This window comes from Rhinolophus sinicus, linkage group LG17 (assembly GCF_036562045.2).
Source record: "Rhinolophus sinicus isolate RSC01 linkage group LG17, ASM3656204v1, whole genome shotgun sequence".
Lineage (NCBI taxonomy): Eukaryota > Metazoa > Chordata > Mammalia > Chiroptera > Rhinolophidae > Rhinolophus > Rhinolophus sinicus.
The window spans coordinates 11878062-11890472 of record NC_133766.1 but is presented as its reverse complement, the minus strand read 5'-3'; the positions used below and the strand labels follow the sequence as shown (position 1 = coordinate 11890472).

General features: G+C 40.5%; 1 protein-coding gene across 8 annotated transcripts in view; it reads right to left on the bottom strand.

The window, feature by feature from the left end:
- Positions 1-367: 367 nt before the first annotated feature.
- NPL (N-acetylneuraminate pyruvate lyase) overlaps positions 368-12411 on the bottom strand; it is a 28425-nt gene continuing 16381 nt past the window's right edge. For 7 of the 8 annotated variants that reach the window (XM_019737094.2, XM_074322072.1, XM_019736824.2 and 4 more), the window contains 7 exons: positions 11516-11591; positions 9830-9922; positions 8927-9075; positions 8753-8799; positions 6378-6462; positions 3499-3538; positions 368-979 (listed from right to left, as the gene is read on the bottom strand). In XM_019737094.2, coding sequence (XP_019592653.2) covers positions 795-979; positions 3499-3538; positions 6378-6462; positions 8753-8799; positions 8927-9075; positions 9830-9922; positions 11516-11591 — 675 coding nt within the window. In that variant the 3' untranslated portion in view covers positions 368-794. The remainder of the gene's footprint in view (positions 980-3498; positions 3539-6377; positions 6463-8752; positions 8800-8926; positions 9076-9829; positions 9923-11515; positions 11592-12411) is intronic. The other variant, XM_074322073.1, reaches the window with a different exon arrangement.

The following is a 12411-nucleotide window of genomic DNA, read 5'->3' as shown; positions in this document are numbered from 1 at the left end:
ATATTTCAGGATACTATAGGGAAGACACTTCCTTCTAGTGGGGAAAGGGGAAGTTTGCGGTGCTGGCCGAACTCTGGTTCTTTGAAACTTTGAGCTTTAAGAAGTTCTCATAAAGCAACAAGTGGAAACTTGAATTATTTTTGGAAGGCCTTGCCTTTGTTAATATGAGAACCACCCTAATGGACCCCTTCGTTAGAGGAACTTATGCCTGTCTTCACCTAATCCAATGTTTTGGGGGCAACCTGATCTAAAAGCAAGCGTCCTAGAGTTAGACTGAGCAGCCAAGTGAGCTGTGCACAGCTGAGACATGTCATAATTTGTCATTAAAGTTACCATACCTGCCTAAATAGCTCAGAGTAGGCCTAGATTCCAAATGAATATTTATTAAAATTAAAGTGCATTACAGTGGCTTAAAATTAGAAAACTTTAAAATAGGATTAAGAACCAGAAATCAAGATAGTGGGAGCCCCCAAAAGCAGATAGAATTAATCAATTACAATTTTCTTCTTGATTCCATTACATCCATATAAGCAGATGTTTCTCCACAAAGATTTTGTGAAATATTGAATGACTTAGGGCTCATAATTCCTTGTATTAATAGAAGTTTTGCCCCTTTGAAAATAAAACTTCTGTAGGATCGTAGTTAAGTACTTAAATACTTGTTGATTGATGTGAGATTCCATTTGCTAGGAAAGCGTTTAGTTCAAGCTCATCGAAAAAGTCCTTGAGAACTGAATGCAATATTCAAGGTCGATTATATCTCAATGCATACACCCTGATTTGATAGAGAGGCATTAGCTACAGGCCTCCAAGTTTCCATCCTTTAAATCAGTGAAAGAAAGCAAACCCAGGCTCTTCAGTTTAGCTTCTGCATTTTCAATAAACTCCCTGGAGGTTTTCTGCAGTGGAAGCCGGGGTGGGCCCATTGGAATCCCAGACACCAGAGTCATGATGGCTTTGGTCTGGGACACTCCAAAACCTAGAAAAGAAAAATAAATGAGGAAACGTGACTGAGACTGTCCACTTCACCACAAACACCCCAAAGAAGGGATTTTACAGTGACTACTACGATAGCATTAGGCACACTAAAAGATGGGAACATTTCTAGTCAATATGGCAGACTGAGCAGCCATAGGGGATCCCTTTTCCTACTTCAAATACATAGAAATGCTGGAAAAATTTTAGCCAATTGACAAATTGTCAAACAAAACAGAGTAAGACTCAAAGTCAACTGAAAAGCAAGAAGGAGGGACCAAGGTCGCAGGAATATAGAGGTCAGTGTGGTGAGGAGGTGCTGAAACAGAATGGTCCACGAAAGTGATCTGATTCAAGCATATACCGTGTTTCCCCGAAAATAAGACCTAACAGGACCATCAGCTCTAATGTGTCTTTTGGAGCACAAATCAATATAAGACCCGGTATTATATTATATTATACTATACTATACTATACTATACTATACTATACTATACTATATTATATAAGACCAGGTCTTATATTGATTTTTGCTCCAAAAGACGCATTAGAGCTGATTGTCTGGCTAGGTCTTATTTTCAGGGAAACATGGTAAAGAACAAGAAGATTTGAAAGGAAAGCCAAAAAGAAATCCTGGAAATGAAAAATATATAACCAGTGAAACTAAATAGTAGAAAATATAGCTAAAGATAAAATTAGTGATTTTGAAGGTAGATCTCAGGAAATAATCCAGAATACAACAGAGATATAAATACAGAGGGTGCCAAAAAAATGTATACACACTTTAAAAAAGGAAAAAACTGTGTTAAAATTGTAATACTCAATATATACCGATAACAAAAGATGAATACAAGTCATGTTTGATTTCTGCAATTACAAGAGGTGCTCAAAGTGGTTACCATCAGCATAATTTTAATACAGTTTTTTTTCCTTTCTTAAAATGTGTATACATTTTTTTGGCACCCTGTGTGTGTGTGTGTGTGTGTGTGTGTGTGTATACACGGGGGGGGGTGCCAAAAAAATGTGTACAAGTGGACACTTTGGTCAATGTTGTTCAAGCAGTAGTTCATTGTAATCAGAAGTGTCTGGACGCTGATGGTAACCACTCTTGTAACTGCAGAAGTCAAACATGACTTATATAGTTACAATAGCAATTGAGCATTGGGAAGAAAAATACTAGCATCATTAAATACATAGAACATATCTGATGAATGTAAAATGGCCCTCAAAGGCTTATTATCGATGGTCAAATAGGGAGCTACCTCCATGGGAAGACTACAAGTTTATTTAAATAAGTTTCTCTCTGACTAAACCATGAAAACTCCAACTTCCAAGGAAGTTTGAAATGAGTTCTTTAACGATATGTTCTTTTACAGCATAAACACTATCTTCAAGAGTCCCCTTTTACAATGCAAATATGCTGGCAAAAGAGTTAATCCTTTCAGGTAATATCTTAGAGCTATATTTTGTAAAACTGTTACAATATCACTGCTGGTATGCAAAATGATCTTATAGAGAGAGGCAAACTTTTAGTTCTTAAAAAATTCAATAGTTCTGTATCTACTTTAATGTGCTTCAGTAACGTATAACTATCATACCAAACCCACCATTTTGTGAAAGGTATTGCTTAGGACAAGGGGATAATAATAGGTCATTAATAGTACTGGTGGCACACAAATAGGAGAAAAATTATGAAAGGAGAAAAGCAAATGGGAAACACTGGCTTTGAAGGGTGAAGAGAGTTCGCTGAGAAGCCTGTGAGAATGAGGGGCATAATGCATAATAGACGCTTGGGCTCAGGAGGGTTGCCAGGAAAAGGCAGAAAGGCTCTGAAAGGGAGGCAGGAGGTTTGCCAAGAATAAACCTAAAACTTTCCCTGGACTTGACCCAGGTTCTCAGACAAGGCCAATCTCTTCCAGAAGTGGAGTGAATGTTGGCATTTGTCACATATCATAGGATAAGACTTAGGAGACTCTGGAGAAGTTTCCATACTCAAATTTACTGCATTTCCCTAAAATTTTTCATTGTCCTATTATCCAATCCTCTATCCATTTAAGCTTACTTGTGTTTCTAAATTCCTCTTAAGTTGTAAATACTCTTGGGAGAGCTGTCAGTCATTCACAATTTAGTAAGATCTATATTCAGACTGCCTTCCTCCAAGGACTTAGGCTGAGATCAGCCACAGTGTGGGAGTAGAATTTTAATGAGCAGAGGGAAGTAAAGGGGGGGAGGGCTGATGGTGTAGAAGAGAAGGAATAAAAAAGGGGGTGTGTGTAGAATGGGGTGTGAGCAAAGTGCTAAACTGGAGAAGGGTGCCCAAGACCTTCCTACTAGGTTTACTTCACCACTATATAGGGTTGGCCCTGAGGGTCAGTATTGGGGATAAAACTCAATTTGTAATAGAGCATTAAAAGGTGCTCCTGCTGACCCCTCAGAGAAAGTGATCAAAATCCCTCATGACTTTCCCTGAAGAAAGTCCATTTCCTTTACATTCTCCAGTAGCAGACAAGGCAGGACACTTACCTAGTTTGACCACAAAGTTGATAAATCTCTGAATACAAAACTGGAAAGGAACACATAAATGTATAGTCAGTATCACTGTGATCACAATTTAAAGAATGTAGAGGTCAAATGACAGAAACCCCAAACTAAAAAGCCCACACCCCTTAGTTTCCGGAAGGTCTGTCAGAGTGGAGTAAAATCAGCCCCGTGAGGATGGTTGAGAGCCATCCAGCGTAAGTAAGGTAGGATCATTTCATCCATATGAGCTTTATAAAATGGATCCGTGCAGAAAAGAAGTTCGAGTGATAGAATTGTACAACACAGAGGTCAGAAAGGGAAGACACCCTTTATCCATCTAGCTCACATTAAGTATCAGCTAGTGCTGCCATTTTCAAACTGGGGTAAACTCACTTCTGGGGTACTTTCCAAGATATGTAAGGGGCACTTGGCCAAGGCTAAGATTTCTGGGGATACATTTCTAGATCCTCAACCTCCATACATGCTATTTTCTAAAAATTGATCATAATAATAAATTGCACATAATGGAGGTTGCAGGTTGTCCTTTTCTATTTCCCCTTTCACAGTCTTTCTTCTCCCACTTTTGAAAAAACACAGACATACCTCCCATATCATTGTCCCGGGACACCTCTGGGAACCAAATAAAGGAGCAAATCAAAATGTTGGTACTGGCATCAACAAAGAGAGTGACAGAGTGATTCCTCTTAATGGATAACAGATCCTCTAAAAAAATCATAGGGGTTTCAATTTTTTTGCTTTCAACACTGCTTTCAATGTTGCCATTCAGGTTGTCAGCTGAAAATCATTAAATGATGATGCATTCTGATTTTTGGCATAGGACTCAAAAAGAATTGAGCGACAGTGCTATAACAAACTTTTTTCTATTCTTACCTACTAATTTATATGAACAGGGTTCCACAGCACTAATTTCTCTAAAAACAAAAACCGGAAATAGTATTGACACTGAACTGTCACTCATCTTAGCATTAAGTAATATTCACCCATGAATTCATGACCTGATTCATAAAAAAACAGCTCCTATTTATCTCATTAAGAGACATACTTTCAATAACATTCTACTTGGATGTTGTTTTAATCAACTGTATACTAGTAACAAAAATTCAATGCTGAATAAAATTTTAATACCCAGAGCCTTATAAACACATAGGTGTATGTTCTTTTTATCCTTACACATGAACTATAGCATGTGACATTCACAAGTCTGCACTCTGCTGCTTTTTTACACTTAATATCATGAAGATCTTTCCAGATCTGTAAATACAAAATTAGCTCATCCTTTTAAAGGGCTGTATATAACTCGGTTGCACAACTCAAACATAATGTACTTAACCATTTCCTTAGAGATGGTTATTTGGGCTGTTTCCATCTTTTACTATTAATATTATAAACCATGTTGTGACGAATAGTCTGCTTCTTCACATGACTGCAAACTCCTTTAGGGCAGAGACCAGCTGTACTGAAATTATGCACTCAGCTCAGTCCTTGGCCTGTGAATAAATGAGTAAATAAGACCCACTCACACTTGCCTCCTGTAAGAAGAAACGGAGAATGTAGAAAACTAAGTTGCTTTCCAATACTGTTTTGAGTGGGATGATTTATTTGAGTGGGACTAAAGGTAAAAAAGAAATGAGATGAAAAGTGGATCAGCCAAAAAAAAGAAATCATTAAGGATCCGTATCATAATTGCTTCACAGTTTACTCCATCCTATGATTTCCCTGTCATTCAGCTCAGAACAGGTTAGAGTTTTCAAACGTAACTTTTTCTGGGGAACCAAGGAAAATGAATACCATGAATGCAAAGAAAGAGATGCCAGAGTCCGCACAATTCAGACTTCTTTTCGTAATTTAAACCGAAGTCTTGCCAATGTTTAGTTTAGTTGGCACAGCTTCCTAAGCCCCTGTCCTATTTCTGCTTTCAGTTTCACCTGGTCTGGGGCTGAATAAAGGTGAGTATTAAATAAGCTATTTAAACTTTGAGTAGGCAGTGCATTTAGGCTGGCTCAGTGTTCTGGACAGACCGACGGCTCTGATCCTGCTTACACCTTTCATTTCCACTTAAATTCTTGGGGTACTCCTCCCCGTCAAGTTAGTTAACCTGAAAATCCCTATGCCTCTCAGCCTCAAGTCTTTCTCTTGAGCCGACCCTATTTCTTTCCACCTCATTCCATTTACCTGAAGTACAGACACTACCCAGCTGCCGAGACTGGTTCTACCCAGTGAGGCTTCGTTCTCTGGACAGCTCGGCCGTCCTCCGTGTGATAGTCATGGCAGCCACTGTTTCCCCGGAGCTCTTCCCTGTAACACATCAGCTACTCCTGCTTTTCTCTTCCTGTTTCAAAGCCAGCGTCTCCTTTTGGATTACCCACCGGGCTCCTGTTTCCTGCCTGGTGGATGTTTTCCATTTTCCACATTTCCAAGCTGAAGAGAACTAACCTGCTCTGACCTTGGATTAAAATCTCCCCATTTTAGGTTTACCAGCTTCAAAGCTTCTTCATATACTCTGGTGACTCAAGTGTGATGTCCTCAAGGGGATGGCCTGTGGTCATTTCCCCAGAAATCTATCACTATTATTTTATAGTCCCCAAAACACTTTGAACATAGAACAAAAATGAGGTCATTTCCAAGAGGAATAGAGAGGAATCATTCCCACAGGGGGCCTGTCCTGATTAGATACGTAGGAAGGATGGACGATGGACAGGTTTGACTTGAAACAAGAAAAAGTAAGAAACGGAAGGAAAGGAAAGAAAGAGGCAGCTAGGCCATTTTAATAAGGGCAGGTATGGTAGGATAAGAGACACGAAGACTTCTCAAGTAGGAAAGACAAAAGGCTGTGATGTACGTGAAGGGAAGAAATGTTTAACCTGATGGTTCAGGGCGGAAGAGAGGTCCTTTCGTTCAAAAGCCTCCAACATCTGGTTTGTCTTTTTCCCCAGGTAATTATAGGTACTGGAAAGAAAACAGCACATACTGCAGGGTCAGTAACCTAGGAGGAAAGGCGCAGATCTTGAAACCCCTGTACTGCTGAAAAGGCAAAAATATACCAGATCTTCCAGAAGTCAATTTTTAGGCCCTAATCTATGAGAGGGTCAGGTGTCTTCAGTTCTGAGTTTTCCAGCAACTCTAAGCAGTGCCAAGAGGAGGCAGAGAACACCCAAGGGAATGGAGAAAAGTGGGTAAAGGATAACATTAGAAAAAAGAAAAAGAAAGGTGGAAGTTGGAAGTGTACTTGGTAGGGAGCTGCTGGGGCCAACATCTGCCCCAGGACAGCACACAAAGGCGTAAAGCTACAGAAGAATTGTGGGGAAAATGTAGAGTCTGAGATGAGTCCTCCAAGCCTTGTGCTGAGGAGCTGGGTGAAAGGAGCCCCACATAAAAGGGGCAAGTCCCAACAGATTCCCTAAATTCCTGACAACTTATGTGTTACCTAGAGACCAGTTTCTAGGAAAATTATACTAATAACGATACTAATAAAATGAGAGGCCATTTATTGAGTGCCTATTATATTCTAGGTGCTTGACATAAATCATGTCTAATATTCTCAAAGGCCTGCAAGGGAGGCCTGGTTTCTGCTTCACCGTGAAGAAACTATGGCTCAAAGACGGGCTACAGAGTTGCCACAAAGACTTTCCATCGCTTCACGTTGCCTTCTATTACAATTCTATTACAAAAAGGCAAGTGAGAAGAAGTTATTTGATCTGATAAAGTGTTCCTACAAACTTAAAAAAAAAAAAAAAAGAGCTCTATCTTTACCAGTAAAGACAAATAGACTAATCACTGAATTCTTAGAGAAAGCAGAAAGATAGGTGATAGAAATTCGTAACAAAAATGTTTCTCCAGTTGCTAAGGCCTTCTCATCTAGTGAGCCAGTATCAGAGAGTAGGTTTATCTTGGTGTGCCAAGAACAGGGTGTTCTTCATATAAGACCTTGGAGTCGACGGCAAGAGATTCCAAGAGCACGATGTTCCTATTATAATCCAGTAATAAAGGAAGGAAAATGAAATAAGACAGCTCAGAAAAGGTGCCTGTAGGTGTGAAACACCGCTCAGTCACAGTATGTACATGAACGTCTGAGCAGTTTCAGAATACTACAATACGAATCCCAGGGATCTTAGGTGTGTCCCCAGTTAGATAGAGAAGAATGTGATTAGAATGAGGAAGACATGAAGTCTAACCCAATGTCCTTTGCTTATACATTGTGTTGACAGAATTAAAATGCCTACTATGGAGGCAAAAAAAAACAAGAGTAAAAAAAAATCAGAATTTCCAGGGGAAAAAACGGTTCCATGGTCAGCGGATGTAGCAAGTCAGGTTTCCTCAGTAAAAATGTCCCTATGGGCCGTCCTGGCTTGATGAACAAGCCATTAAGACTATCCAACTCAATTACTCTTCGTCAAGACCATGCTCACCAAGCTGTGTTATGAATATGATTCTGCTTCCCCTGTATTTTTCTGACAGGGAAGAAATGCACGTTCAGTGAATGCAAATATTTCGATCAATCTGCATGCGGGCACATATCTAATAAACTACGTTAACACATGCAGTGGACTTGCTAATCGAATTGCCTGCCTTCCCTAAGCCTTCTACTGAGTAGGCATTGGGCCACATGATTCTACTCTCCTGGCTGCAGCTGACAGGACCTTAGGTGGACACCTGACTAGGCAGTGCTCTCTAGTGATATCCTGAGATTCCATGGCCGGGCAGCCATGATGGACCACATGCGTGTGGAAGCAGAGAATACCCATCTGGAGAGAAAAAAGAAGGCGGGAAAAAAGAGTGGTACAGACATGCAGAGGGGAACGTCTCCAGAGGAGAACAAGCTGCCTTGGCTGTTGAGAGATTGGTAGCTCTGGATTCTCATCTTCTCTTAGGCCTGGCTGCACTTCCTCCTCTTGGGTTTTATGTAATTTCCTAGTATTTTATAATAACACCTTAGCTCACATAAGCTCGTTCAAATGGGTTTCTGTTATTGGTAACCAAATAATTTCTGACCAAGAAATTCTGTGCACAGCTCTTGTCCCTTACCTCTAACTGCAACCCATGCTTCTAATAACAACGACTGAATTGCTAAGCCCTACTTCATTCTCTGCAAGAACGTGGGAAAGAAAGGGAACTTCTATAGAAAAGATGTACATGCGAGAAGTGTAAGTATTTGGGCAATGAAAGCCTCTCTGGGAGGACTTTCCACATATAACCCTTTACCCATTTTTAACCACCGGGAAACATGAGTCCTGCTTACCTGCCCACTGCTCCAGTTGCTCCCATCACCAGAGCACTCAACAGTTGCTAATCAGAAGCAGACAAAGAGTCGTCACTTTTATGAAACACAGAGAGAAGATGCTACCATAGAAGCAGCTCCATCAATTGCTTTGTAGGGAAACTAACCTGTGGGATAGGCCAAGGGGTGACCTACCTCATCCACCCCAAAAAGGAAAGACAGTTGTCGCTGGCGATTCTGATCCACGCACTGCCCGAAGTCTAGGAGATTTGTGTCACTGAATTTCAGCCCTTGGAAGCTGGGGATCTTCTCCTGAATCCCATCCAACAACTCCTCAGCACGTACTGCTCAAAACAGTCAATGTGGCATTACTCTGCACGCCTCCAGAAAATACCACGTAACATCTCATCAGCCCCACACATCTGCCCTGAGCTGCTGGCGTCGGTTCTCAGCTGGAGCGGACTGCAGATTGCACAGAATCACCTGCCCTCACCCAGCAGTTCCTATGGACTGGTCACATTGGAGCCCCAAGTCTTCGGTTCCATGAAGACAACAGATGGATATTTATAAAGCACCCTTTCTAATTTTTTTTTCTTTTAAGGAAGTTAGAAATGAAGGGGATTTAAAAAAGAATCGAAACTTTTTTTTAAATCTAATTGTAACAATCTTCTTGATGGAGAAGTAATAACAAAAGAAAGGCTAGAAGCAACGTCGGGAAAAGTCAGAGTACCTTCTTAGGTGCCAGGCACTGAGAATACAGCAGGTACAAGGTAGACACAGTCCCTTTCCCAGTGGGGCTTACAGGCTGTGTCTTCCCATATAAGAAGGAAGAGTGTGTGTGATAGACACAGGGTACCTGCTAGAAGTGCCTCTGTGGGTAAACTCCTTTTTCATACTCGACTTCCATTATAAGGTGATGTCAGTGATTGATTGAAAAGGGCTGACTTATTTTTGATAAGTGACTTCTTTTGGAGCAGTTGAAACCATTTGATCAATAGTGTTATGCTGGGGTGGGTGGGAAGCAGTGGGTTTTCTTAGTGCGATAGGGTAAGATGTGAGAGGGGGAGGGAAAGAAACATGGAAAGAAGCAGTACTTACTCTCTACCCCTGTCAAGGCGGGAATGTGATAGTAATAAAATGGCTGTGCAGGGGCAGCAGCAGCCACCTCCTTTAGGAAATCAATCAGGACATCTGAAAGAACAGCAGGAAAAGTCATGATGTGAACACGTGTAAAACACTGGCTTTCCCCGGTAGGTGAACCATCTTATGAAATGCAGAAATTCTTGTCCACTCTTATCATCCCTGAGATGGCTCCTGCAATGTCTTTGCAACTCACTTCATGCAATGTTTTGTTTTCCTTTCTGTAGAAAGGCCAAAAGAAGATGATCACTTTCCTACCATACTTTTAAAAAGTACTATTTAAAAAAAAAACAAAAACTGGTGTGACGCTTCCCACCTATTAAGAGGAGCTCATGAAATACTCTTACAATAACCGGAAGGCCATCAGGTAGGACTGGTGTCCTCTTACCCCAGAGAGGTTCAGGGTGGTCAGTGAACAACAAGGACTTTGCATTAAGATCAGAATAATAACATTGTCACTGAGAAAATTCTACAACAGAAAGATAACCAACATCTACTCAAAGAGGGAAAGTTGCAAGAGTAGTGGCACATCTCACAATAATTCAACCAGAGTTTGGTACTTTTTCATTTTGGGGAGAAATCCAGATATATCTGAAGAGAACTCACTCTAGTTTCTGAGGAATTGGGACTTTCTACACCATCCAGTGCAAGCTTCAATTGCAACAATACTGCAGATAAATAAATCCAGCAGAATTGCGTACCCTTTCCACGCCACTGGATAGTGGGAGAGAATCTTATGTTCTTCCTCTGAATACTCTCATGATGTGTTCTCTCTGTGACAAATATTTCTGACAAAATTATTATAACAAATTATAATTTGTTATTTTTCCTTTGTCTTTTGGAAATTGTATTCATGTAAAAAATTTTAAAGCCACGTGGAAAAAAGAAACTTTTAAAATGCTCATTTTGAATTCCCAAGATAGTAGTATTTAAATTATGTATCTATATTAACAACTACTTTTTTCTCTCCTAATAACTGGTGATATTTCGTGATAATTTTGACCCATTGTATATTTAGTTATGGATTTATTTAATCATGCATGCAAGTAATAGCTTGTCTGTTTTTAATCCTTTTAAAATTTGTATTTCTTTTGTTTCTTGCTAATCAAAGGATTAAAAATACTCAGTATATTTGGAAACCACAAATAGTTTCCGTAGAGAAAGCAGAAGAAAAGGAGAAAGCAAAAACTTGATATTTTGGAAGACAATACATGATTCTGTGAAATCTCTTTTTAAATTCATCATTCATCCAACCTTGAGAAGAACATGTCTCAAAATGCTCAGCACGTAATTTCCTCTTTTTGGAGAAAAATGGTCCCATGCTTTGCCACGTGACTCTGACATTCTGCACAACTGATAGGACAAGGCATGGAGACCTGACCCAAACACAGGCACAGACAGGGTGACCCAGAGCTTGGTGGATGACCCAATCAGATTACTTGGCAAAAGAGTCGGAATCCTTTAATGAAGTCTTTTCTTTTATGGATCCGGAGAGGCCAAATATTCTGGAGATCTCTGTACCCATCGTAACTTCATGCCTCCAGTACATAAAACTTGCCTTTCATGAGTTAAATATAACCATTGTGAATGGAGGCAAAAAGAAGTGGACCACGTGAGGTGTTATGTTTACACCTGTCTGCTTACCTTTGTTCCATGGCTTGAGAAAGAAAGGTGCAATGACAGCAATGCCATCGGCTCCTATTTCTGCTGCATGTTTGGCCTTTAAAAGAAGAAAGAAGACCATTAGGGATCCAGTCATAGTTCTGATGAGTGTAGGTGTGGGGTTTTCCCCACCCCAACAAGCAATTCTCTGACACTAGCTGGGTGTCCTACAATTCAACTCAGCTCTGGCACTATCTACCTAGACACAGAATCAGATCTCACAGATTAAGGGCTCAGTTCCCAACCCGTCCCCTCACTTCAGATGCCAATCACAGCCCAGGTTATCACCTGTGTTTCTGACCCACCAGCTTTAGATTGGAGGTTCCAACAACCCCTTTCTTGGGTCGATTAATTTGCTAACATAGCTCATAGAACTCAGAGAAGCATTTTACTGACTAGAGTACCAGTTTATTATAAAAGGATATAACTCAGGAACAGCACAGGGAAAGATACGGAGCTTCCACGATCGCCCGGAATGCAAGTGCACTACTCTCCCCAAATCTCCACATGTTCACCAACCTGGAAGCTCTTTGAAACCTGCCCTTTTTAGATTTTTATGGAGGCATCATACCATAGGCATGATTGATTAAATCATTGGCCATTGGTGACTAATTCAACTTCCAGCCCCTCCCCTCCCTAGGGATGGGGGTGTTGAAACTGAAAGTTCCAACCCTTTAATCACATTAATCACTTGGTTCTGCCATCCTTAGGGTGTTTTCCAAAAGTCATCTCATTAACATGACAAGAGACTTTACTGCTCTCATCACAGGAAATTAGGCTCTCTGTGGTGGAAACAGACATACCAAATACAGCAGCCCCCACTTATCCACTTGACTGGTTTATTTCACTTAACATAATGTCCTCAATGAGACCCCTCG